At 39.3% G+C, this 24608-nt stretch overlaps 1 protein-coding gene across 3 annotated transcripts in view; it reads left to right on the top strand.

The window, feature by feature from the left end:
- The first annotated feature begins 4423 nt into the window (after positions 1–4423).
- LOC114051901 (acyl-coenzyme A synthetase ACSM1, mitochondrial-like) overlaps positions 4424–24608 on the top strand; it is a 42122-nt gene continuing 21937 nt past the window's right edge. For 2 of the 3 annotated variants that reach the window (XM_027874291.1, XM_027874289.1), the window contains exons 1-6: positions 4424–4527; positions 8328–8595; positions 10644–10854; positions 14842–15049; positions 16992–17132; positions 18169–18328. In XM_027874291.1, coding sequence (XP_027730092.1) covers positions 8395–8595; positions 10644–10854; positions 14842–15049; positions 16992–17132; positions 18169–18328 — 921 coding nt within the window. In that variant the 5' untranslated portion in view covers positions 4424–4527; positions 8328–8394. The remainder of the gene's footprint in view (positions 4528–8327; positions 8596–10643; positions 10855–14841; positions 15050–16991; positions 17133–18168; positions 18329–24608) is intronic. The other variant, XM_027874290.1, reaches the window with a different exon arrangement.

The following is a 24608-nucleotide window of genomic DNA, read 5'->3' as shown; positions in this document are numbered from 1 at the left end:
CCTATTTTTTCCTTATTCTCTCCAGCATTTGTCATTTCTGATAGGTATGAGGTGGTACCTCAGAGTTGTTTTCATTTGCATTTCTCTAATCAATAGTGAAGGGCAGCTAGGTGACTTAATGGATAGAGTATCATGCCTGGAGTCAGGAAGGCCTGAGTTCAAATCCAGCCTCAGATACTTACTAACTGTGTGACCCTGGGCAAGTCACTACATTCTGTTTGCCTCAGTTTCCTCATCTGTAAAATGAGTTGGAGAAAGAGATGGCACATCACTCTAATATTTTTGCCAAGAAAACTTCAAATGGAGTCAGAAAGAGTTGGACACAACTGAACACAATAGAATCAATAGTGGTTTAGAGTATTTTTCATATGACTATAGATAGTTTTGATTTCCTCTTCTAAAAACTGCCTGTTTATATCCTTTGACTATTTATAAATTGGATAATAGCTCTTGTTTTTAGAAATTTAATTCAGTTCTACACTCAGCATATATTAGAGAAATGAGGCCTTTATCAGATAAACTTGCTTTAAATTTTTCATATATTGCTTCATTGTCTATGGTACCTTTTAGCAAGATGTAGTTTCCTTGATTATCACTTTTAATTAGGTCTATTTTTGCTTTTGCTTTGTCTGACATCATGATTGCTACCCCTGACTTTTTTTTTTAGTTTAGCTAAAGGATATTAGATTCTGCTCTAACCCTTTATATTAACTCTGTGTGTGTCTTTCTGTTTCAAGTGTGCCTTTTGTAAACAATATATTGTAGGATTCTGGTTTCTAATCCATTATGCTATTCACTTCCCTCTTATGGGTTATGGGTGCTGTTGATTGAACTTAGTGAATGTGAACTCAGTTTCATTTCTAAGTTCCAGTTTCTATTTAGCAAGCTGTCCAATATTTAACAAGGGAAAGAAGGTAGAGTCTGCATATTATATGTCAGTTAGCTTGTTGACATACATCCCTAATAAAATTCTAGGACGGATTTTTAATTGTAATGGGGATAATTGTATATTTAATTGTATTAGATATGGGCAGGGATTATAATTATGCTTTCATTAATATAGGGATCTCCCAGATGAGGAAACTTCCTCTACCAGTACAGGCCAGCATCTTCTCCAGAACTTACAATATTAAAGCATTGCCTAGAGGGTTAAGTGACTTACCAAGGGTCATACAACCAGTACTTGTCAGAGGAAAGAATGAAACCCGAATCTTCTTGGATCCAAGACTATCTACTATACTATGTTGCATATAGTAAGTCAAGAAATGATCACTACAGGGGCAGCTAGATGCTGCAGTGAATTGAGCACCAGCCTTGGAGTCAGGAGGACCTGAGTTCAAATCTAGCCTTAGACCAAACACATGACACATACTAGCTGTGTGACCCTGGGCATGTCACTTAAGGCCAATTGCCTAAAAAAAATGATCACTACAAGCCAGCAAAAGTTCAATAAGAAGATGTCATGGCAGACTAATTTTATTTCCTTTCTTGACAGAAAAAAATGTCTAGAAGATCAGAGTATTCAATGAACTTAGTCCATATAGATATCAGCAAGGCATTTGATAAAATCATGAGGTCCTTGTGGACAAGATAGAGAGATATAGACCCAATAGTTATGAGTTTGTAACTGATTGACCAATAAGACATAAAGAATTTTGACTAGTAGATCAATCAATGTTAATGTGAGAGGAGATTTCTAGTGAAATACTCCAGCTAGGGCTTTGTCCTGGGGCTAATTCTGTTCAAATTTATTATCAATGACTTAAATCAGGAATGGAATTAGCATCATATACGTGAATGACATAAGTCTGGGAAGGATGACTGATATATTATAAATGAAAAGATCAGCTGTCTAGAAAAAAAAAGCAAGTCTAATAAGATGAAATTTAAGAGACAAATGTAAACTTGGGCTCAAAATTCAGCTAAACAAGCATAGCATAAAGGACTATCTTGATAGCAGCTCATATGAAAAACCATGAGAGCTTCAGTGGAAGATGGAGTCAATATATCAATAGTGTGATATGGATGCCAAAGTATATAAAGTGTTTTAGCCTACATTAATTGAAATATGATAACCAGAGTGAAATATTTTATTCAGAACATTAACAAAATGGAACATGTTCGGAAGAGGGTGAAGGGATGGTGAGGGAAATTGAAAATATTATATAAGGATCCATTCATAAATTTAAAGTCAGGAGGGAGCTTAGAGTTCACCTATGTACATGGATCATAGATTTACAGATCAAGAGGTAGAAGGACCTGAAAAGCCATCTAGCCTAAACCTCTCATTTTACAGATGAGGAAATTGAGGCCCAAGGAAATTAAGTGATTTTCTCCAAGTTTACACAGGTAATAATAAGAAGAATGAGAGCTGAACCCAGATCCTCCGACTCCAGATTCCAGAATGTTGAGACCAGCAACAAAAAGACTTGGGGACAGGGGAGATGGAGGATATGATCACTGTCTTCAAATATCAGAGGGACTTTCATGGAAAATCGATGAGAAATTATCCAACTTGTCCCCAAAGAATTGAACTCTGACTAGGAGATGGAAGTTATATAGGGAAACAAAATTAAGCTTAGTATAATGAAGAACTTTCTAATTGAAGGTGTCAAAAATTGCAATGGGTTGCCTCAATAGGCCAGATGACCAGCAATCAAAGATTTTGTCTAAGGGATTCATGCTTCAGGTAGTACTTGGAGTTTGTTATCTCTGAGGTCTCTTATGACATTATGATTCTATAAGTTTGCACTTCTGTAGGATGGATTTTCTTAAAACAAGACTCACTTGTAAAGGTATAGACAAATCAACATAAATCAACAAAAATATCTTAGAAAGCTTCTAGTCCAATCCACTCATTTTCATATGTGAGGAAACTAAGGCCAAGACATGTCAAATGATTTAACTGAAGTTATATAGATGATAAATAAAAGAACAGAGATTTGAACCTGGATCACCTGACTCGAAATCCAATGATCTCTTTACTGACTCTGGCACAATGGAGTTACTTTCCACATCTTTTAAGCAATTAGAATAATCTCTGCCCAGTCCACTTCATAGGGCTGGTGGCAAGGTTCAATGTTATAAAGAATGTGAAAATGCTTTGAAAAGTGAAATTTCTGTACAAACCTAAGTGATCATCATTGTTACCCTCCCAGTCAGAACTGCTACCTCATCCACTTGCTTTCTCCCTTCTTTATTTTTTCACCACTTCTCTGATTCTTACTGTGTGCTCCTGTCCCCACTTCCCCACCCCTATATACCAACTTCATTGAACAGGATGAGGTGAAGACCATGAAAGTCAGATAGGCAAAGTCAGGATAAACTTAAAGCAACGTAAGGGCAACTTAAAGCATAACAAGAAAATAAATCATAAATGTATGCCTAATAACAAACATGAGGAAGCTGGTAGAGATAGAAAATTTGTCTGGAACTTTCTCCCAGTTCTTAGAAAAGGATAATCACTTTTTAGGGTGATTTTTAAATTTTTATTATTTATTTTTTATTAAGATTCTTTTTTTAAATTTTGAATTCCAAATTGTTGCCCTTCTTTCAGCCCTTCCTCTACCCACTGAGTAGGCAAGCAATATGATATCAACTATGCATGAAGGATAGTCACTTTCCAGTAACAGACAGCCAGGGTTTCATTTTTCTTCTAAAGCCCCATAGCTGAGGCTTTTCTCTCACTACAGCTCAACTCCCTTGGTTCAGTCCCTCCAGTTCCATTGAAAAGCTTCCTGTGGCCAATATAACCCTGCCCAGACCAGTCCAAATTGCGCAATGCCTGACTAAGAGGAATGCTTTGTAAGCTAACATGCAAATACCTCTCCCTTCACATGCTAAAGAGTCAACCAACTCTTTCTGAAGATGGACTTATGAATACATGTAGAGTGATTTCAAGGGTTGTAAGAGTACTATATTGATAACTCATGCAGTAAGTTAGGGAGGCAATGAAGAAAGAGTAATAATGGCTTTGGAGCCAAAGGATGTGAGTTCAAATCCTCTCTCTTATACATCTCACCTGGGAGACCTTGGACCAATCACTTAATCTCTCAGGGCCGTAATCTCAAATATAAAATGAGGCACTTGGATCTGCCCTGAGGTCCTTTCTAGTTTTAGGTCCTATGATCTGATAGCTTCTTTGACCTAAAAGGAAACCAGAGGGAAAGAAGAGGAAAAACATGCAGGGAAATCAGGCTGAATTGTCAGACTAAATTATGCTGTTCTACCTCATCTGCATCCTATCCTTGTAATGGACTATTTTTTAAACTAGAATTTCTTTGATTTTTTTGTACTTTGGCACTCCTTTTTATTTAATAGTTAACTAACAATACATGAGCCAATTCTCCTATCCCTTCCTCCACTTTTTCTTCCCCAAATAAAAGTTCTATTTGCCAGGTATTTCCACAGAATCCTGCCGGATGATAACCCGTCACAGTCCCATCTACCCCTAGGGTTTCCGTGCTCTCCTGGGTTTGCTAGGAACCTCCTGGAATCTTCTGAGGTATTCTCCACTACTGACCAAAGGTACTTTTTTTTCTTTAGGGTCTTTGCAAGTGAGACAGCCAGGTGGGCAGTATCAGCAATTTGGGAGCAAAGGAGCAACCTAACACCAATATTTCCATTTCTTGTCCTACTATCAAGAAAGACCATTAAGCAGGGTTAACTCTTGCACAGGTTGAATGGGGAATAAATGAGATTGTTATAAGAAAGGGCATTTGAATTAACCAAAGTTTTTGATTTGTATGCTGAAACAGATTTGCTCCTGTTTGTGGGACTACTAATAGATTGAGAGAGATCTTAGAGAACATCTAATCCAACCCTCCCCCTCCAATGTTACATCTGAAGAAACTGAGGCCCAGGATCACACAGCCAATAAGTGTCAGCAGCAGAATTTGAACCAGGACTTCCTGACTCCAGGTTCAAGAGTCAAGCCACTATGCCAGACTGCCTCCTCTAAATCATTTCCTCTTTGCTATAGCCTTCTCTAACTATTTCTTTATGCAGAAACCTGGTATGGATATCAGATGGGAAAGGAATAGTAGGAAATGGGAAACAAGGATCACTAATGTCTGGGACATTCATTCATATGTACATGTAGTAGGGTTTTGGGCCATACTTCTGTTACCCTGAGTAAGGCCAATTCAACTCAACAAACATTGAGCACCTGCTAAATACAACACACTATGTAGCCTTGGGAGTATAAAACAAAAATTTAATAGTCCCTGACCTCAAGGACCTTCCATTCCACAAGAAGGATACAGCATGTACAAATAAGTATAGAAAAAGGAAACTTTATGAGGAGAGTGCACCAAGAGTAGAGGGAGAAGGACACACCTAAGCCGAGCTTTGCAAGGAAGATAAGGATTCAGAAGGGCAAAGATGAGCACAGGGGTAGGGACCAGGCTTCTGCAAATGCCTAAAGGAGAGAGATGAAGTGTTGGATTGAAGACAGCTAATAGTACAGGTTAGCTAGAATGTAGAGTAAGAGACAGAGTAGAAAATAATACTGGGAAAGTAGGTGGGAATTAGATGGGGGTGGGCTTTAAATGCAAAGTTCATTAATTTATATTTCATCTTATCATTAATGAGGGCCCTGTGCATCTATTACATACATCTATAGATGAAAATATTGACAGAATCTGGAATTCTATCTGGCAAATTAAGACTTACCTGAGAAAAACCCAATACATTTTCTCTTTGTAAGAGGCACAGATGTCTGGAATGGAGGCAAAAGACTCATTTCATGCAAATGATTGAAGTTGACAACAGATGTATGAATTACACTGTCAAAATTTTGAAATCTTCAGCAGAAGATGATACTGTCTTTACGCGTAGGAAGTTAGCAGAATATTAACTAGTAGTATCATTGTAATTTTATAAACTGAGGACTCCTAGGTTGGACATGGGGATAAAGTGATCATAATTATACGTAAGAAGCAATGGGGTGTAGAAGATAGGAAGTTGCCCTCAAGATTCAGAAAAAACAAAGTTCAGGTCCTGCATGTGGCACACGCTGGCCATTTGACTAAAACCAAACAAATAAGTAGAAGTATATGCACTGTGTTCTTCTCTGGTGTCATAGTCGAACCATTATTTTTATTAAATGGTAATTCCCAGAAAGTCATTCTATGTGGCCTAAACTAACAAATGATTATAATTCACAACAGAAACCATAAATACGATGCTCGTTCAGTGGGGGTATTTAGACCAAGATCAATGAAATGTAGGAAGGGCACAGTCTACATGATACCTAGAGCCTTTGGGGATTCCTCCAGCAATCTGAGATTCTGTCTGCCATCCCAAAAAACAAAAGCACTGTTAACAATGTCCCATGCTGTTTTCTAGACTCAAACTCTCCCAATCTACCTTAGACAAAATTGGGAAGCTAGTGAAATTTGTAATGTGTCGCTGATGACTTAACCTTGAACTGTTACATATAGGTTAAGGTCAGTCAGAAGGAAAGAACATCTTGCTACTAGGATGGGTTTCTAAAGGAACTTACTGGACTTCTTCTAGAGGGCTTGAAAAGATGGACAACCATTATTGGTTTGCCTAAGATAGATGAAGAATAGAGTAGGTCTGTTCAAATGTCAAGAGACAGTATAAATCAGTTCTCTCCAAAGTAGGGACCCAGCTTTGGACCTGGAAGAGGGGGTAAGGGGATGCCAGGACCTGATCTGAGGAGACGTGTGATCAACCAATTGGAAGGTGGGAAGATTGGTCACATCACACTCCCTCTAAGTCAATTATGGAACTTGTTTCCAACACAACCACACATCCCTATTTCCCAACATTCCCTTACTCCTGTTTGTAAAATCCTAGGATCCCCCAGCCCCTTTCAGCCCAGTGTCAGCCTCTCATCTTCAGCAATTGTGCAGGTGCCATTGAGAAAATTCCCCTTCCTAGTAGGCAATGAGTGTACCAGGTCATGCTATGGCCCTGGCCCCAGCCCTTCATAGAGCTAGTGATTCTGGGCAGTGACCAGTGAAAAGCCCCACCTCCCTCCTTTTGGTTTTAAGTGGGATAATGAAAGACACAGGATGAACAGGCATAAGTGAGCTTCAAGAGACTATTACATCTCATTACATTATCTTTCCCCTCAAACACAACCCTCTTCTGAATTTCTCTTGTTTCTGTCAAGGGCAACACACCCTCCTTCTTCTGCTCACCAATGTTTGCAATCTCAGTGTTATCCTCAATTTCTCATTCTGACTCAAACCATGTATCTAATGTTCAAACCACATATCCAATGAGTTGTTCAATCTCATCTTACCTCAGCAACATACTTCACAACCGTGCCCTTCTCTCCTCTCACACAGACACCACCCAAATTCAAACCCTCATCCCTCTCTTCTGTATCATTGCAGTGGATTCCTAATTGGTCGCACTGCCTCAACCCCACCCCTACATCCAACCCATCCTCCAAACAACTGCCAAAATGATTTTCCAAAAGTGTAAGTCACTCCATGTCACTCCCCTATTCCATGAACTCCCATGGTTCCAAATTGATTCTAGGATCAAACATTATTTCATTTTTATCTCATCTTTTTTAATTTCTCTTTTGGGTATTATAAATACCCATATTTATGCACATAAATGCACATAAATAATTTATAGAAGATAAACTTGAGGGGCAGCTAGGTGGCAGTGGATTGAGCACCAGCCCTGAAGTGAGGAGGACCTGAGTTCAAATCTGGCCTCAGAACAAATACTTGACACTTAGTAGCTGTGTGACCCTGGGCAAGTCACTTAACCCAAATTGCCTAAAAAAAAAAAAAGAAAGAAAGAAACTTGGACCTATGATTACATTGATAGAAAAATTCCCAGATGAGGAAATTCCCTCTACCAACACATGTCAGCATAGTTCCCTACAACTTGTAGTGAGAGAGTTACTGAGTCACACAGCCAGTATGTGTCAAAGATGAGACTTGAGCCCAGGTGTTGTTCATTCCAAGGTGAGCTCTCCATCCACTACATCATGCTACTTCATTATAATTTGTAAATAAGTAATGTACATAAATTGGAGGCTCATTTAAAATTTTTAAAAATTATTTTTACTGATTAAGGTGTGTGATCACAAGTTTGGAGACCACTGATCTAAACAACCTATTCTAGAGCTAGGGCCTTAAAATTCAATGAAAGTAATATATAATAATACCCTTGTAGAGGCTCCCCATTTGGAATAAGCAGAGTCAACTTTCCTGACAGGTGTCATAAGTCAAGGACTTGTGTTTTATGAGTAACTCAGATTCACTCTTGCTTGAACCAGTACTTTTGTGTTTCTAAGAAATAATTAACCTGATGGCTGTTTCCTTCTTTGGCAGATAAAGTGGACCTACCTCAAAGAGTGAGCACTTCCTTTGACTCTTTATCTCTGGAACCCTCCTGGTCATGCAGTTGCTAATGAGATCCCAGGTGCTCCGAGGCCTTTGGGTTTCCTGGCCAATCTATGGTTCCCTTCACCCTCATCCTAGGCATCTCCTTGCCCGGCCTTTCTCAAGGACAGAGACACCACAATGGGGAGACTATGAAATCCCCAAAGAATTTAATTTTGCCAGTGATGTGATGGATCACTGGGCACGTATGGAGAAGGTGATGGGGAACTTCTCTGGGGGGGGTGAAGGGAAGGAATTTGAGCTAAAGGGAAATCAGACTGAGCCTAGTCCTTACCATCCACCTATAGTGTACCTATATATCTTCATATACCCTAGCTTCTGGCCTAGGAAGACTATGTCCAGTTTGGTGGTAAATGGCATAAGAAATGGCTATGTGCCTGAAATGCTCTGCCTACAGCCCTGTGTCCTAAGACTAATATAGGGATGCTAAGCCTATCCACAGATAGGTGGGTTGAACAAGAAAGGTCTCTAGAGATGCAGTTGGTACCAAAGTTTTCACATTCCCACTATGTTCTGGAATGGTGAGTCTGATTGGCATTCATTGTATGACTTTTTCCATCCATTCCATTAAGCATCTACTAGATACTGATTGTAGCATTGGATGCAACTGAACAACTAAACAACAACAGGTACTGATTATATTGAACAAATAGAACAGGCATGGTAGCAGCCCACCACGGACCACCAGTCTAATGCAAAAAATGCAGAGGACGAAAGTAGACAATTTTTCACAGATGGAAAGCCAATGTGATAACATTTTTCCTGGTCTACAAAATATTTTATTATTAAAGGTCCTTACTTTTTAAAGCCAATGAACTTAATAAATTGATTGTTCTTTCAATCAATCAAAAATCATTTGTTAAACATTTACTATGTGCTTAGCATTAGTGGCATAGTGATTAGGGAGCCGGGCCTAAAGTCAGGAAGACTCATCTCCCTGAGTTCAGAACTGGCCTTAGCTGTGTGACCCTGTTAGCCTCAGTTTTCTCATCTACTAAAATGAGCTGGAGAAGGAAATGGCACACTACTCCAGTATCTCTGCCAAGAAAACCGCAAATGGGGTCACAAAGAGTCAGACACTACTGAAGTGACTGAACAACAAAGCATTGTATCCAAGACTGGTAACACAGAGAAAAAGGTAAAAACAGTTTCTGCTTTCAAAGAACTCATATTCTCAAGTCAACAACAAGGAACATTTAAGAAATATAAAGAGTAGATAACAACAACAATTATATGATGATAGTAATAATAACTAGCATTTATATAGTGCCCACTATATGCCAGGCACTGTGCTAATCACTTTCCAATTATTATCTCATTTAATCCTCACAACAATCCTGAGATGCTATTACGATTCCTATTTTACAGACAAGGAAACTGGGGCAGACAGAGGTTAAACCCAGGGTCACACAGCTAGTGTCTGAGGCCAGATTTTAACTCAGGCCTTCCTGACTCGAGGCCCAGTGTTCTATCCACTGTGCTACCTAGTTGAATTTACCGGGGCATTCTATAAAACTTTTAAAGAACAATTAATAACAATATTATGCAAATTATTCATAAGATTAAGAAATAAATCACTCTAGCAAAATCCATTTGTGAGAGAAATAGAGTCCTAATATCTAAACCGGGATGGCTAAACCAAAGAAAGAGAGCTAAAAACCAATATAATTAATGACTATTGATTCAAAAATTCTAAATAAAATTCTGACAGAGTAGATGGGAAGTCATCTTGGAGGAGAAGGCACAAACAGCTGCAAGAGAAAAAGTCTCCTACAAAAGGTGAACTTGAAGCAGGGACTTAGAAGGAAGCCAAGGAAACTAAGAGGCAGAGGTGAGGAGAAAGAGAGGGCATTCTAAGCATGGGGTACTACCAAAACAAAAGCACAGAGATGGGAAATGAGGTGTCATGTATCAAGAACATCATAGCTGAATTGTAGAGTGAATAAAGAGGAATAATGAATAAGAAGACTGGAAAGGTAGGAAGGAGTCAGGTTATGAAGTGCTTTAACTACAAAAAGACCTAATATTTTATCCTGAAAGTAATCGGGAGACACTGGCATTTTTAAGCAAAGGAATAACATGGTTGGACCTATATTTGCTTTAGGAGAATCACTTTGGCAATTGAGTAGAGGCTGGATTGAAGGCAGGGAAACCAAATGCAAGGCTATTGCAATAGACTAGATGAGAGGCAATGGGCATCTGGGTCTGTAAACACCTGTTTTAACCATGTGGTTTTGACCACAGGAGGGCAAAAGAGACCCACTCCCTGCCCTGTGGTGGGTGAATGACAAAGGGGATGAAGTGAAATGGAACTTCCAGGAACTGGGTGACTTGACCCGACAGGCAGCCAACGTTTTAACGGAGACCTGCGGCCTGCAGAGGGGAGACCGAGTAGTGGTAATCCTGCCCCGGATTCCTGACTTGTGGCTGGTGACAGTGGGCTGTATGCGGGCAGGTCAGTGATCAAGTTTTCCCCAGGAAACAAATCTCATCAGTTATAGGCAAGGGTTTCATGATGCTCTTTGTCACAAGCACCCTCAGCCCCAGCTCATCCAACAATGTATTTCCAATCACTGTAGGAAAATAATTTTTTTTTTTGGCTAGGCAGTGGGGTTAAATGACTTGCCCAGGGTCACACAGCTAATAAGGGTTATGTGTCTGAGACCAGATTTGAACTCAGGTACTCCTGAATCCAGGGCCAGTGCTCTACCCACTGTGCCACCTAGCTGCCCCCTGGAAAAGCATTTTTAAAAATATAAACTTTAACCAAATGAAGGGAAATAATATATGAAATTGAGTAGTTCCTAAAATATGATGAGAGAAAAGTAAAAGAACCTCAAGTCATTGAAAATCTTGACTTAGTAATACTCCAGAAATTATACCTAATAAAGAGATCATCAAAAATGCACTGAAGTCTCAAATGATTTTTTTAAACGGATATGCTAACCTCAGAATAATGAAGAAAAAGAGACCTCTTTTAGAGTTTGACAACATGAATCCAACCAGTAAACCAATACTCTATACCAAAGGAAAGGAATTTAAAAATTTTTTTCAGTCGACAAAAATCTGTCTTTTCTCCCTTTCACCTCCCCACCAGAGTGAAAGAAAAACAAAAGCCATGTTACAAACAAATGTTGTTGATCAAGAAAAACAAATTTCATATTGCCCATGTCCAAAATGAAAGAGAGAGAAAGAAAGACAGAGATAAGATCATTATATACTCTGACTCTTTTACCTCAAGGAGACTAATTTTTAAAAGCTAGTATCAGTTATAGCCATCATGAGTGAATGCATTGTGCCTTAGTATTTGACAGAAAGTGTGAAAACATTTCAAGACCAGAATACAACAATATGTATTATCACAGTAAAAGCCATTGGACGAGAGGGGAAGCCACTAAATGCAGGCATCAAACCCCATCATGGCAGAAGATCATTGACTTGAGAAGATCATTGACACCCAATTAAAAACTCGAACACCATTTTGCCCAATTAAAGTAATTTGAAAAGTAACATGAAGAAAAGTATCTAGAGAGTAAAGGCATTTTAGAAATTCTAGCTTCCCTTAATCAGCAACTGGAAATAAAAGTCAAGAGGTTAAAGCCATGTAAGGAGTCAAAGCAGAGGAGGCTAGAATTATACATCAGAAGTTCCCTCTCTTTCATAGACTCAGAGGTGACAAAGCCCTGTACAAGTTGTTGTTGCTGCTGTTCAGTCGTGTCTGACTCTTCATGACCCTATTTGGGGTTTTGGTTTTTTTTTTTGGCAAAGATACCAGGGTGATTTGCCATTTTCTTCTCCAGATCATTTTTGTAGATGAAGAAACTGAGGCAAACGGTTAAATGACTTGATCAGGGTCACACAGCTAATAAGTATCAGGTGCAATTTGAACTCAGTTCTTCCTGACTCTAGGCCTGGCACTCTATCAACTACATCATCTAACTGTCTGTACTAGCACAGACTTCAAAATAACTTGGAGAATTCAATCAATAAACTATATTGGAACCAGATCATTATCTCAATGTGAACTCTTGCCTATAATCACTGAGATATAACAATGATATACAGAAATTTAAGTGCTACATTTTGATAGATTATCACCATTCCAAATACTCATAATCAAGCTACATGGAGCGAAAAGATTTTAAAGTATGGAGGTCTAAGAAGATCAAAACATTTGGGAATAGGGTGAGATATATATCATCCCCATCATCTATCTGCTGCCAGAGTTATATCAAGGATGTTTTCAGTGTGCCTACAGAGGGGAAACTAGCGTCCTAATGCTTTTATTCAACTGCAAAAGGCAGTTATTTTCCCACCTGTGCAATAGTCTGTAGAATATTAAATATAAGGGAATAAGAGCCAGATAGCAATTGTCAGAGACTTACTAGCTGTGGAACCTGGGGCAAGTCACTTAACCCTTTTTGCCACTCCAGTATCTTTGACCCCAAATGGGGGTATGAAGAGATAGACACAACTGAACAAGTTCACATAGGGCAGCTAGGTGGCACAGTGGATAGAGTGCCAGGCCTGGAGTCAGGAATACTTCTCTTCCTAAGTTCAAATCCATATAACTATATAATAACTAGCATTTATATAACACTTACTATGTATCAGGCAATGGTGTTAAACAACAATCCAGGGAGGTAGGTGTTTTTATTATTTTCACTTTACAGAAACTATGGCAAAAAGGCATTAAGTGACTTGCCCAGCGTCACACAGTTAAGTGTCTGAGGCCATATTTGAACTCAGGTCTTCCTGACTCCAGGCATGCACTCTATCCACTGTACCACCATCATCTATAAAATAGGAAGAGTGATACTTGGCATAGGATTGTTATAAGGATCAAATAAGGTATTAATTGGAAAGTGCTTAACACCATCACCTGGCACATTCTAAGTGTTATATAAAAGTTAGCTACTATTAATTGGGCATCTAGGTAACGCAGTGGCTAGAATGGTTGGCCTGGAATCAGGAAGGCTCATCGTCCTGAGCTCAAATCCAGCCTCAGACACTTACTAGCTGTGTGACCCTGGGCAAATCATTTAACCCTGTTTGCCTCAGTTTCCTCATCTGTAAAATGAACTGGAGAAGGATATGGTAAACCACTCTAGTATCTTTGCCAAGAAAACACCAAATGGGGCCGTGAAGTGTCATATACAACTGAATAACAGCAAATTATTAATTATGAAGAGCCTGGAGCAGAGGGCAGTGAAATGATTTGACCAAGTTCACATAGTCTGTGAACAATCAGGATTTTAACCAGGCCTCTGACTCCACATCCAATACTCTTCACCGTACCACAAACTCTTTAGCCTAGTATTCAATGCTCTTCATGATTTATCTCAATCTACCTTTCCAAATTTATCTCTTACTAATCTCCTGCATGACCTTTTTCTCCAAACAAATTGGGCTCCTCATAATCTCAAACATATCCAGTTCATTCCCTCTTCTGCCTATCAGAATCCTATTCACGTTTCAACACCCAACTCATGGTTACCTCCTCTGAGAAGTACTTCTTGACTGCTCCAAATCACTGTGGTTTCTCTCTCTCTCTTCTGAACCTTATAGTCCTTCTTGTCTATAGCATTCATTAGATATTTTGGATCATTGAATCTTAGGATTAAAGGCTGGAAGGAACTGTTTAATTAAACCCCCTCCTTAAAAAGATGAGAAAACTGAGATCTAGGGATGTGAGGTGACTTGTTCAAGGTCACACAGGAAGTAAGGGGTGTAGCCAAGATTTGAAACCAGGTCTTTGGACTCCAAATCCAGTATTCTTTTCATTATGCCTCCCTTTGAGTTTGGTTTTCAAAATGTTCCTGTTTTATAAAACAAGGCACAATTCAATCAACAAACATTTTACTAAGGACATACTGTATGCCAAGCGCTGTTCTGCATGCTCTGAATAGGAAGACAAAAACAAATCCAGAAGATCCCAGAAGCCTGAGAAACTTGCTAGCAAGCAAGCAAGCTTGCGTTTATCTGGTGTCTATGACTATTATCAATGAGCTTTTAACCAGGAAGCATGGCCTGAGGGAAGTGGGATATGAAAAACTTAAGGGAAAGTGTGCTGGGCTAGGTTGGATAGATTTGGATTAATAATACCTGACATTTGTATGGTACTTTACATGCATTATCTCATTGGAAGCTCACAAAGAATCTTGTGAGGTAGATACTATGAGCATTATTATCCCCATTTTGCAGATGAGAAAATTAAGGCTTAGAGAGGTTAAGAGGTCACATATTTTCACAAGTGTCAGAGATGATCAAACCCTGATCTTCCTGAAACCAAGTTCAGTATTTTATCCACTATATTCTAAACTTTCCTCTGTCACAAACTCATTGGGTTGATCATTTCCCTCCTCTGGGTCTACTGGAAAATGAGAGTGTTAGTTAAGTTCTCTTACAGATCTAAAAATCCTATGATGTTTATTTTGCTCAGGTCTTGTCTTCCTACCTGGAACGATCCAGTTGACAGCCAGAGACATCCTCTACCGGCTGCAGTCATCAAAAGCCGAATGCGTTGTGACCAATGAAACCTTGGCCCCGGCCGTGGATTCTGTGGCATCTGACTGCCCCCGGCTGAAAATCAAGCTTCTAGTATCCGAGAATAACCACGATGGGTGGCTGGACTTTAAGACACTGCTTAAGTGAGTCTATGATCCTCCTATCATGATTGTGGGAGCTCTGGGAAACTTGAAGGTCTCTTCCCAAGTGCTAAGAAGCAGTATGGTGTCATTGAAAAAATCCTGGACTAAGTGTCAAAAGGCTTAAATTAAAGTACCAAATTTTCTATGACTAACTGTATGACACTAGGCACACCACTTCCTCTCTGTTTCCTCATGAGGGGTCTATATTCTACTCCAAGGTCCCTTTAAACTCTAAATTTCCTAATTCTTTAAACCTGCAGTGTCTAACAATGTAGAGTTGTATCTAGGGCAGGTAACTGGGGCTTTGCCTCTGGGCATGAAAATTTAAAGGGTGCTGACAACATTTACAATCCTACAATTAGCAAGAATACTTATTTAACATGCAAAGCTACTAGACATCATGTTTTCCACCAGGCCTCCAACTGGTGCAAGGAAGGGGAGTCCTCCCTGGATTGACCCCACCCTTCCCTCTCTCCCTGCAGAAGGCCCCTCAGTAGCAGCCTAGGTTCCAAGGGTTCTATCTCCCTATCAGAAGGCAGTGGGCCAGGGTCTCTCCCTCCAGGGTCCCTTTCAAAGATCTGATGTTATTCTCCTTAGTCTCTCTTCCCCTACCAACCGACTTTGTCTTAAAAAATTTATTTGGGGGCCTTTTTATGCTCCTTGCCCAGGGTACCCTAGAATTGCTAGTTACTGCATTGAACATTTTGGAGATTCTTAGCAAAAGAAGAAAAAAATGTTTAACTTGATTCACTAGTACACATCAACTTGTAAGCTACTAGGGCATGACCCCTAACCTGCTAATATTTGTACACTGTGTGAGTGATTGTTACCAGGTGTCATCCTAGGAGGTTTTTATTAATTAGTCATTATAATTGAAGGTAAATGTAATGAGGTGGTATAATGGATAGAGTGCCTGGCCCGGGGTCAGGAAGACTCATCTTCCTGAGTTCAAATGTGGTCTCAGACATTTAGTCTCTGTGTGACCCTGGGCAAGTCATTTAATCCTATTTGCCTCAGTTTCCTCATCTATAAAACAAGCTGCAGTAGGAAATGTCAAACCACTCCAGTTTCATTGCCAAGAAAACCCCAAATGGGATCACAAAGTTGTACATGACTAAAACAACTAAACAACAGCAAAAAATGTAATAAATAACCCATATGATTAAATTCACAGAGCCTGCATGCCTATGAATTTCTATTCATGTGCTTATCTTGGAAAAATGTGGGTATCTATCCTCTAAATCATAGGATCATAGAATCAGAACTGAAAAGTAGGTAGCAAAGCCAAGACTTGAAATCAGGTCCTCTGACTGCAAATCCAGCCTTCTTTCCACAATACCACATTTCCCCTCAATCTTTTGGGATTTTTCAGTTTACCCATTTGTTCAAGTACAGGACTCCCTGGCACAAGAGCCAGTGGACATTTTTTAAAAAAAAACTTTTTGATAAGTATTTAATTATAATTGGGCTCCTCTGTGATCCTATGTATTTTATTCTATGTATTTAAAACCATTATTTTTGAGAATTCTATTCAATAAACACTTATTAAGCAACTACTGTGTTTCAGGAATTATGTTAAGCACACTGGGGATTTTGTTGTTGTTCAGTCTTTTTCCATCATGTCTGGCTCTTTGGGACCCCATTTGGGGTTTTCTTGACAAAGATACTGGAGTGGTTTGACATTTCCTTCTCCAGATCTTTTTACAGATGAAGACACTGAGGCAAACAAGGTTAACTGACTTGCCCAGGGTCACATAGCTAGTAAGTGTCAGAGGTTAGATTTGAACTCAGGAAGATGAATCTTCCTGACTCCAGGCCTGGCATTCTATCCACTGCACAATCTAGCTGCCCATATCCATGCTCTAGTACCCATTTTATTCCTCTCAAGATGATGCAGAACAATGAAGCTAATGACTGTCATTTCATCTCAAATGCCTTACAGAGCCGCATCTGTGGACCACGCTTGTGTAAAGACAAAAATGCAAGAGCCTATGACTATCTTCTTCTCCAGTGGAACCACAGGCCCTCCCAAGATGGTCATGCATACCCCTGAGCTTGCACTGAGATCATGCCTCCCATCCACGTAAGGGAAAGTTAGGGGGCAGTGAAGGGGACAGCAAGGAGACCCTCTTAGAGCCCAGGCCATGGACCCTAGGCTTAAACCAAGGCAGGCCTAATGAAAATCATATCTAAAACAATATGAATTAATTATGCTTCTCCCCTGGTTCCCTTCAGCTGCATTTTTCCTAGTGTTTTTGTGCCTAGAAGTGAATGTTTAATCTTTGCTGAAGCTAGAACCTATAAGAGCTTGGAGCCCAAGGTTGGAGGAAAAGTCTGGGAAGAGAAAGTTGAGATGTAGCAACATGGGTGAGGTTGGAATGAATTTTACAAGCCAGGTACAGTGTTTTCAAACTGGATAATATTGATTAAAACAGTCTATAAAACTTCACCTGTTCCCTGATTAAAGGCCATTCCCTGGTATTTTGATGAGTTTATTTTCCAGTGATTGAACCAAAGCCTCAAAAAAAGTATCAGACCTGAATTTCCATTTCATTCATGTCCCTGTCCCACCTTCAGCAGGCATTCCACCATTCCTCATTGTTTCACGGAAGGAACCAAAGAAAGACATTTGACTATACCTCACAACTCCTTCTTTATTCCCTATTATTGGGGCAAAAGCCTTATCTTCATGAGTCAAAGACAACCCATTAGTATAAAGCAAGACCCTCAGAAAAGGTTTGATGATGGTACCAGCAAGTTAGAGAGAAGGTAAAACTCATTCTGGTTCTTCAACACCACCACCCCTATCTCCCCCAGTGATGTCTCTGTGCTCCTTGTCACTATTTGGACAAAGGCAATACAGAGCACCATTCCCCCTGTCACCCAGGATCAAAAGTTCTGTGTTATCTTTGACTTTTGTCTCTACCTACCATCCCCATGACCAAACAGTCACCGTGTCCTCGTTGAGTTAGCCACCATAGTATCTCTCACATCTATCACTTCCTCTGCATTCCCACTGCCATTAATACAGCATGGTACTAATTTCCTCTTCCTTGGACTACTGAAATAGGCTCCTAAACAGCCTTCCTCAAACACTAACATTTGTATTTTGGAGTTAGCAGGCAAGTCAAGAAACTTACAAGTTCTGATGTCTCATGGTGCGTGTCAGACCCTGGCTGGATTCTTTCACTTCTGGAATCAGCACTAGAACCTTGGAACATAGGAGCCTGCAGCTTCATCCATCACATGCCCCAGTTCAACCCTGAGACCATTTTAAAGGTAAGAAGAATAAAACTTCACCCTAACTGACCCACTACCACCCCATGTAGTTCAGTGAACTAACACATCCCTTGGAGCCAGAGATAGTTGTTCTATCATTTTTCAGTTGTGTCTGACTCTACATGACCCCTTTTGGGGTTTTCTTGGCAAAGATACTGGAGTGGTTTGCCCTTTATTTCTCCAGCTCTTTTTACATATGGGGAAACTGAGGCAAACAGGGTAAAGTGACTTGCCCAGGGTCACACAGCTAGTAAGTGTCTGAGGCCAGATTTGAACTCATGAAGATGTGTCTTCCTGACTCCAAATCGAGTGTTTTATCCACCATGCCACCTAGCTGTGCTGGAAGCCAGAGGACATGGGTTCAAATCCCAGTTCTGCCACTGGGTCTCACTTCCTCATCTAGAAAATGAAGACAATAGACTAGATGGCCTCTAAGTTCCTTTCTAGCTTTTCATCTACTACCCTGTTATCTTACCATTAGCATACAGGGACTTGAATTTGAATCTTTGCTGCCCTTACGACATTAAGCAAGTCATTTCACTTATGTGTAATTCAGTAACCAGGATGAATGGGTGTTCAGAGAAGACTAGCACCTCTGGTGTGAGGGCCTTTTTCAAGGACGCTTTCCACCTTTGGTGTTCCTCTGATTTACTCAACTCCTACAGTGTGACTCTAAGACGCTCTAGCATGTGCAGTGGCCACACCCCACTAAACCATTTCAGCAGATGGGCTAAACTAGGTTGAGGGTAATCAAGGGGTCTCAAACCCATCAGTGAATTAGGAGGGTGTCTATCCCAAGTACTGAAGACTTTCCCTGGAAGAACGGTTGATAAGAACAATTTGTTCCTGTGGCCTTGAAGGAGGCTGAAACAGGCACTGTGGCCAAGCTTAAGTCTGGTCAGACACGAAAGACCCCCAAGCTCATCCACTGCATCCCAAGGCCATCACCAGTCATCTTGACTATTGTCTTGCCACTGGACTACAACGACTCTGGGAGAGAGTGAGGTCAATGACTTCACATAACTGCCTCATCTAAATATAATTTATGCATGAGTCAAAAGACATCAGCCATACCATTTAACCATTTTTACCTACCTCAAAGTCCTATGGCAACAGGCAAATGATGAAGCAGTGGTACAAATACACTGGGAGCTGTATTCATAAAACTGCACACAGGCAGCTTAGGCCATAGGGTCATCTTCTCACTGGACTGAAACAGCAGTGGAATTCAGCAGCCCCCTGGGTATCTAAGCAGCCTTTTTTAAGGCCCACACTGCTTGCCTCCTGACATAAGAAAGGGGCTAGAAAAGGTGCCCTAAAAACTGTCTGTTTCACTCAACCCTAGCCTGCTTACCATGGCAAGCAGGAATCCCACCCTGCAGTCAAGATTCAAAAATACATACAAAATCTTTTGTGAAAATGATTCCACTCACCATCATTACATGGAATGTGCACACACTTATGGACAACATGCAATATAGTAGACCTGAAAGACAAACAGTTCTTGTGAAAACTCAATAGGTATTGCATCTAAATAGCAGCCCTGAGTGAAACAAGGTTAGTAAATGAAGGCCAGCTTACTAAAGTTGGAGATGGATACATGTTCTTTTGGAGTGACTGCAGTGATGGGGAGCACCGTAAAGCTGGTGTAGGTTTTGCAATCAAAACTAATCAGAAAGTTTGTATGCCTCCTAAAAGGAGTGAATTAACAGGCTCATGACAATGAGCTTACCATGTGCAAGAAAGTGCCATGCCACCATCATCAGCTCCCACCATGATGAGCCCAGATGAGGTCAAAGAAAAAGTTTATGAAGACCTGGAGACCCTCATCATCAATGCTCCAAAAGAGGACAAGCTTGTAATTCTGGGTGACTTTAACACCAGAGTAGGCATAGACTATCAAACATGGCAGGGAGTCCTTGGGAGGAATAGAGTTTGAAACAGCAACAGCAACATTCACTTACTGCTGAAGACTTGTGTCTCATGCTCTGTTCTTCACAAACACTGTCTTCTGTTTATCTAAATACAATAAAACTTCATGAATGAACCCTCGCAGCAAACTGGCATTTAATAAACTATGTCATTATAAGAAGAAGAGACAGACAGGATAGGAGAATGATGAAGGCAATGTGTGACAGAGTGCTGGACTGATCAAAGACTTATCCTTTCCAAGCTAAACATTCTCATTCAACAAAAGCAGTGGCTCCAAGGCAAGATGACTACCAGCAGATTTAATGTCAACAGATTAGAGCATTTCTCTGAGCACAAACAGTTCATTCCTAACTTGGAGGGAAAGCTGAGCCAACATAAAATTGGAAATAGTACAGCAGAAAAGGAGTGGACAGCTTTCAGAGATTTGATGTACAGAATTATATTTACTCATCTGTGCCAGAACATTCACAAAAATCAAGATTGGTTTGATGAAGATGATGGGGAAATTCAAAAGATGCTAAATGAAAAACAGAACTCCACAGGATTTACCAGCAGGATAGTTCATTCATCTCTAAGAAGGCAGTGTTTAACTCCATCAAAAGTAAAGTGCAAGCAAAGCTTAGAGAGACGCAGGATTCTTGGCTCAATAAGAAGGCAGATGAAATTCAGTTTTTTGTAGATAGTAACAATTCAAAGCACTTTTATGATGCCTTGAAGCCTGTTTATGGGCCAAAGACCTATGGTACATCTCAACTACTCAGTGCTGATGGAGCCACATTGCTAATGACAAGGACATGATACTGAAGAGATTGGCTTCCACAGTATTCTCAACAGACCATCATTAATCAGTGCTGAAGCCACTGACCTCAGGTTGAAGTCAGTCCCTCTCTAGTCAAACTTCTAGATGAAGAAGAAGTTTTGAATGCCACTAGGCTCCTCTCATGAGGCAAAGCATCTGGTGCTTATTCTATGCCAGCTAAGATTTACAAGGTAGGGGGTCTGCCATTCATACAAAAGTTGACTGAAATTTTCTGGGTTATGTGGCAAGAGGTGGTTTTCCCTTAGGAGTTCAAGGATGGCTCCATTGTCTATCTCCATAAAGGTAAAGTAAATAGGTTGTCCTGTGACAATCACAAGAAAGTTTCTCTCTTAGTCATTGCTGCCAAGATTCTTGCCAGAGTCTTCCTTATTAGGCTGATCCTTCACCTGGAAGATGGTCACCTACCTGAAAGCCACTGTGGCTTCAGAAAGGGCTGAAGAATGGTTGATATGGTGTTTGCTTCCCAACAACTCCGGGAAAAATGCCAGGACAAGAACAAAGGTCTGTATACAACATTCATTGATAAGGCCTTTGATACTGTCAGTCATAAAAATCATGGCAAAATTTGGTTGTCTAAAGAAGTTCATCAGTATCGTATGTCAGTTTCATAATGTCATGCATGCTTTTGATTATGGATGATGTTCTCACACTTTCCCAATCACCAATGGAATGAAGTAGGGCTATGTGTTTGCTCCCATGCTTTATATCATGCTGTTTCAGCCATGTTGTCAGACACCTTCAAAGGAGACGAAAACGACATCAAGGTCAACTACCACACTGATGGTAAATTATTTAACTTGAAAAGCCAAGACTAAAGTATAGGAAGAGTTGGTCTGTGACTTTTTGTTTGCAAATGATTGTGCACTCAATGAAATCTCTGAAAAAATGATTATCCAGTCTTTACTTGGAGACCTCCAAGGAAGGGGAAACCATCAGTTCTTGAGGCAGCCTATTCTACTTTGGGACAGCTTTAATTGTGAGTAAATTTTTTTTCTGAAATCAAGTCTATTTTTGTCTCATTGTGTCTTTTACCTACTGTTCCCGGTTCTGCCTTCAGGGGCCAAACGAAACAAGTCTGCTTCTCTTTCCACCTAACAGTTCTTCAAACACTTGATCACGGGTATTATATGTCCCCTGAGTATTTTCTTCTTTTTTCTAAAAACCTCTAGTTTCCAGGGGCAGCTAGGTGGTGCAGTGGATAGAGCACTGGCCCTGGATTCAGGAGGACCTGAGTTCAAATTCGACCTCAGACACAAAACACGTACTAGCTGTGTGACCCTGGGCAAGTCACTTAACCCCATTGCCTAGCCAAAAAAAGTTATTAATAATAATAATAACAATAATTATAAACCTCTAGTTTCTTCAACTGATTCTCATATGACCTAGACTCAAGGCCCTTTATCACTTTGCTTGCTTCCTCTGGACACACTCCAGCTATGGTTCCATGTATGGATGATGTGGTGGTGGCTGGTGGAAAACCTCTGTTTTTTGGTGATAATTGTTAGGCCAAAACTGGCATAAGCAGCAGATGATTGATCCATACTTTGCTGCATCTCAGCCTCAGAGACTTCATTGTTTCCCCTTCACAGCAACAATAGCAGTGGGTTTTTTTTAGTTTTCTGTTTTCAATTTTAAGAAGCTTATCTTATGCCATAATCTAGAGTCAGGATCCTTAATTTTTTTTTGGTATCTTGAGAAGTCTGATATGGACCCCTTCTCAGAAAAATGTTTTTAAATGCATAAGATAAAATACAAAGAGTTACAAAGGAAATCAAGTATATTGAAATATAGGTATCAAAATATATATATATACAGTGCACATACACATTGTTATTATATATAATATAAAAATACAGAAATTATATTGTATTATAGTGTGTGTAATATCATCATATAATAATATATAATGTGATATAATATGTAAAAAGCAATATAGTATAATACAATATAGTACGGTATATTATTTTATAATTATTTATTAATGTAATATTTTGGTAATATAATACATTATAATATTATGTGAATAAAAATATATCTGATAAATATATTCTATATAATTTTTAAAGTGTATGTTTTTATGTGTGTGTGTATGTATTCACAGATGTCTAATTTAAGAACCCTTGTATAAAAGAATCAATAACAACACCTTTAGCTGGTTGGCCAGTTTTCAAGATCTTCCTGAGTTAGACACTAGCCTTCTTTTCAAACTTTAACCAGTAAAATCAGAATACTCACCATTCTTCAGATATTCCTTGTGCTTTTCCTCCTCAGCGTCTTTGCTTATGCCAGGGGCCTATACAATTCCTACCCATCCTTCAAGGTCCAGCTTTAATACTGCTGCCTCTATAAAGCCTTCCTACCATAAGAAATCTCTCCCTCCTATGAACTCCCATAAGCATTTTGTTTGCACCTTTCCTACAGATTCTTCATATTCTATTTGGTAATTTCTTTTTATAAACACCAGCTCCTGGCACACTGTAAATGTCACTCCGTAAATATTATATCTGTAAATGAGCTGTACTAAAATGTAAGCTTCATGAGAGTAAGGACTGTTTGTTTTAGTTTTATACTCCTAGTATCTTGAGCTTAATAGGTTCTTTTTTTTTTTTACATAGCTTTTTTGGATATCTAATGTTCTTTGTTTTTTTTATCAACAGTTTCCCCTAATATCTCTTCCTCTTCTCCTCTGAGGGGATCATTTCATATAACAAATAACATTTTTTAAGGATAAAAAAGGTAAAATTGATCAATACATCAAAAAAGTCTGAAAATTTGTTCAATGTGCAACACTTTTGGACCTCCCATCTCAAAAAAAAAGGGCAGGGTAAAAGTGTCTTCTCCTATCTCTCCTTTTGAGCCATGCTTATTCTTTATAATTTTGCAACATTCACTTTTGATTTCTCTGTGTGGTTTTTTTTTCATTTACATTATCATAGTCATTGTGTGTATTGTTTTATTAGCTACTTACTTTTCTCTGCATCAGTTCATGTAGATCTTCCCATACTTATCTGTATTCATCATTTCTTAGAACATAGTACTATTCTTTTACACTCATGTGTCACAATTTGTTTAGCCATTCCCCAATCAATGGGCATCTACTTTGTAATTCTTTGCTATCACAAAAAAAAAATGCTGCTACATGTATACTGGTATATACAGGAGTTTTTTTCTTATCAATTGCCTTCTTGGGGTATGCCTGAGTTAAAGACTATGAACATCTTAGTTATTTTATTTGCTTAATTTCAAATTGGTTTCTAAAATGATTATATGATTTACAATCCCACCAACAATACACCAATATGCCTATGTTCCCATTATCCCTCCAACACTGACTATTCTCATATTTTATCATCTTTGCCAATTTGCAGGGTGTGAGGTGAAACCTGAGAGCTAATTTTAATTTTCCTTATTAGTGATTAACTTTTTAGGTTATTAATAAGTATTTAAGTTAAGATGAATGAATGAATTGATTGATTAATGAAGAATGAATAAATCTCATGGGAAAGAAATTGGGACTCTGGTAATTGA

This window comes from Vombatus ursinus, unplaced genomic scaffold, assembly GCF_900497805.2.
Source record: "Vombatus ursinus unplaced genomic scaffold, bare-nosed wombat genome assembly UNPS02014807.1, whole genome shotgun sequence".
NCBI lineage: Eukaryota > Metazoa > Chordata > Mammalia > Diprotodontia > Vombatidae > Vombatus > Vombatus ursinus.
This window is presented reverse-complemented; position numbering and strand designations above follow the sequence as displayed.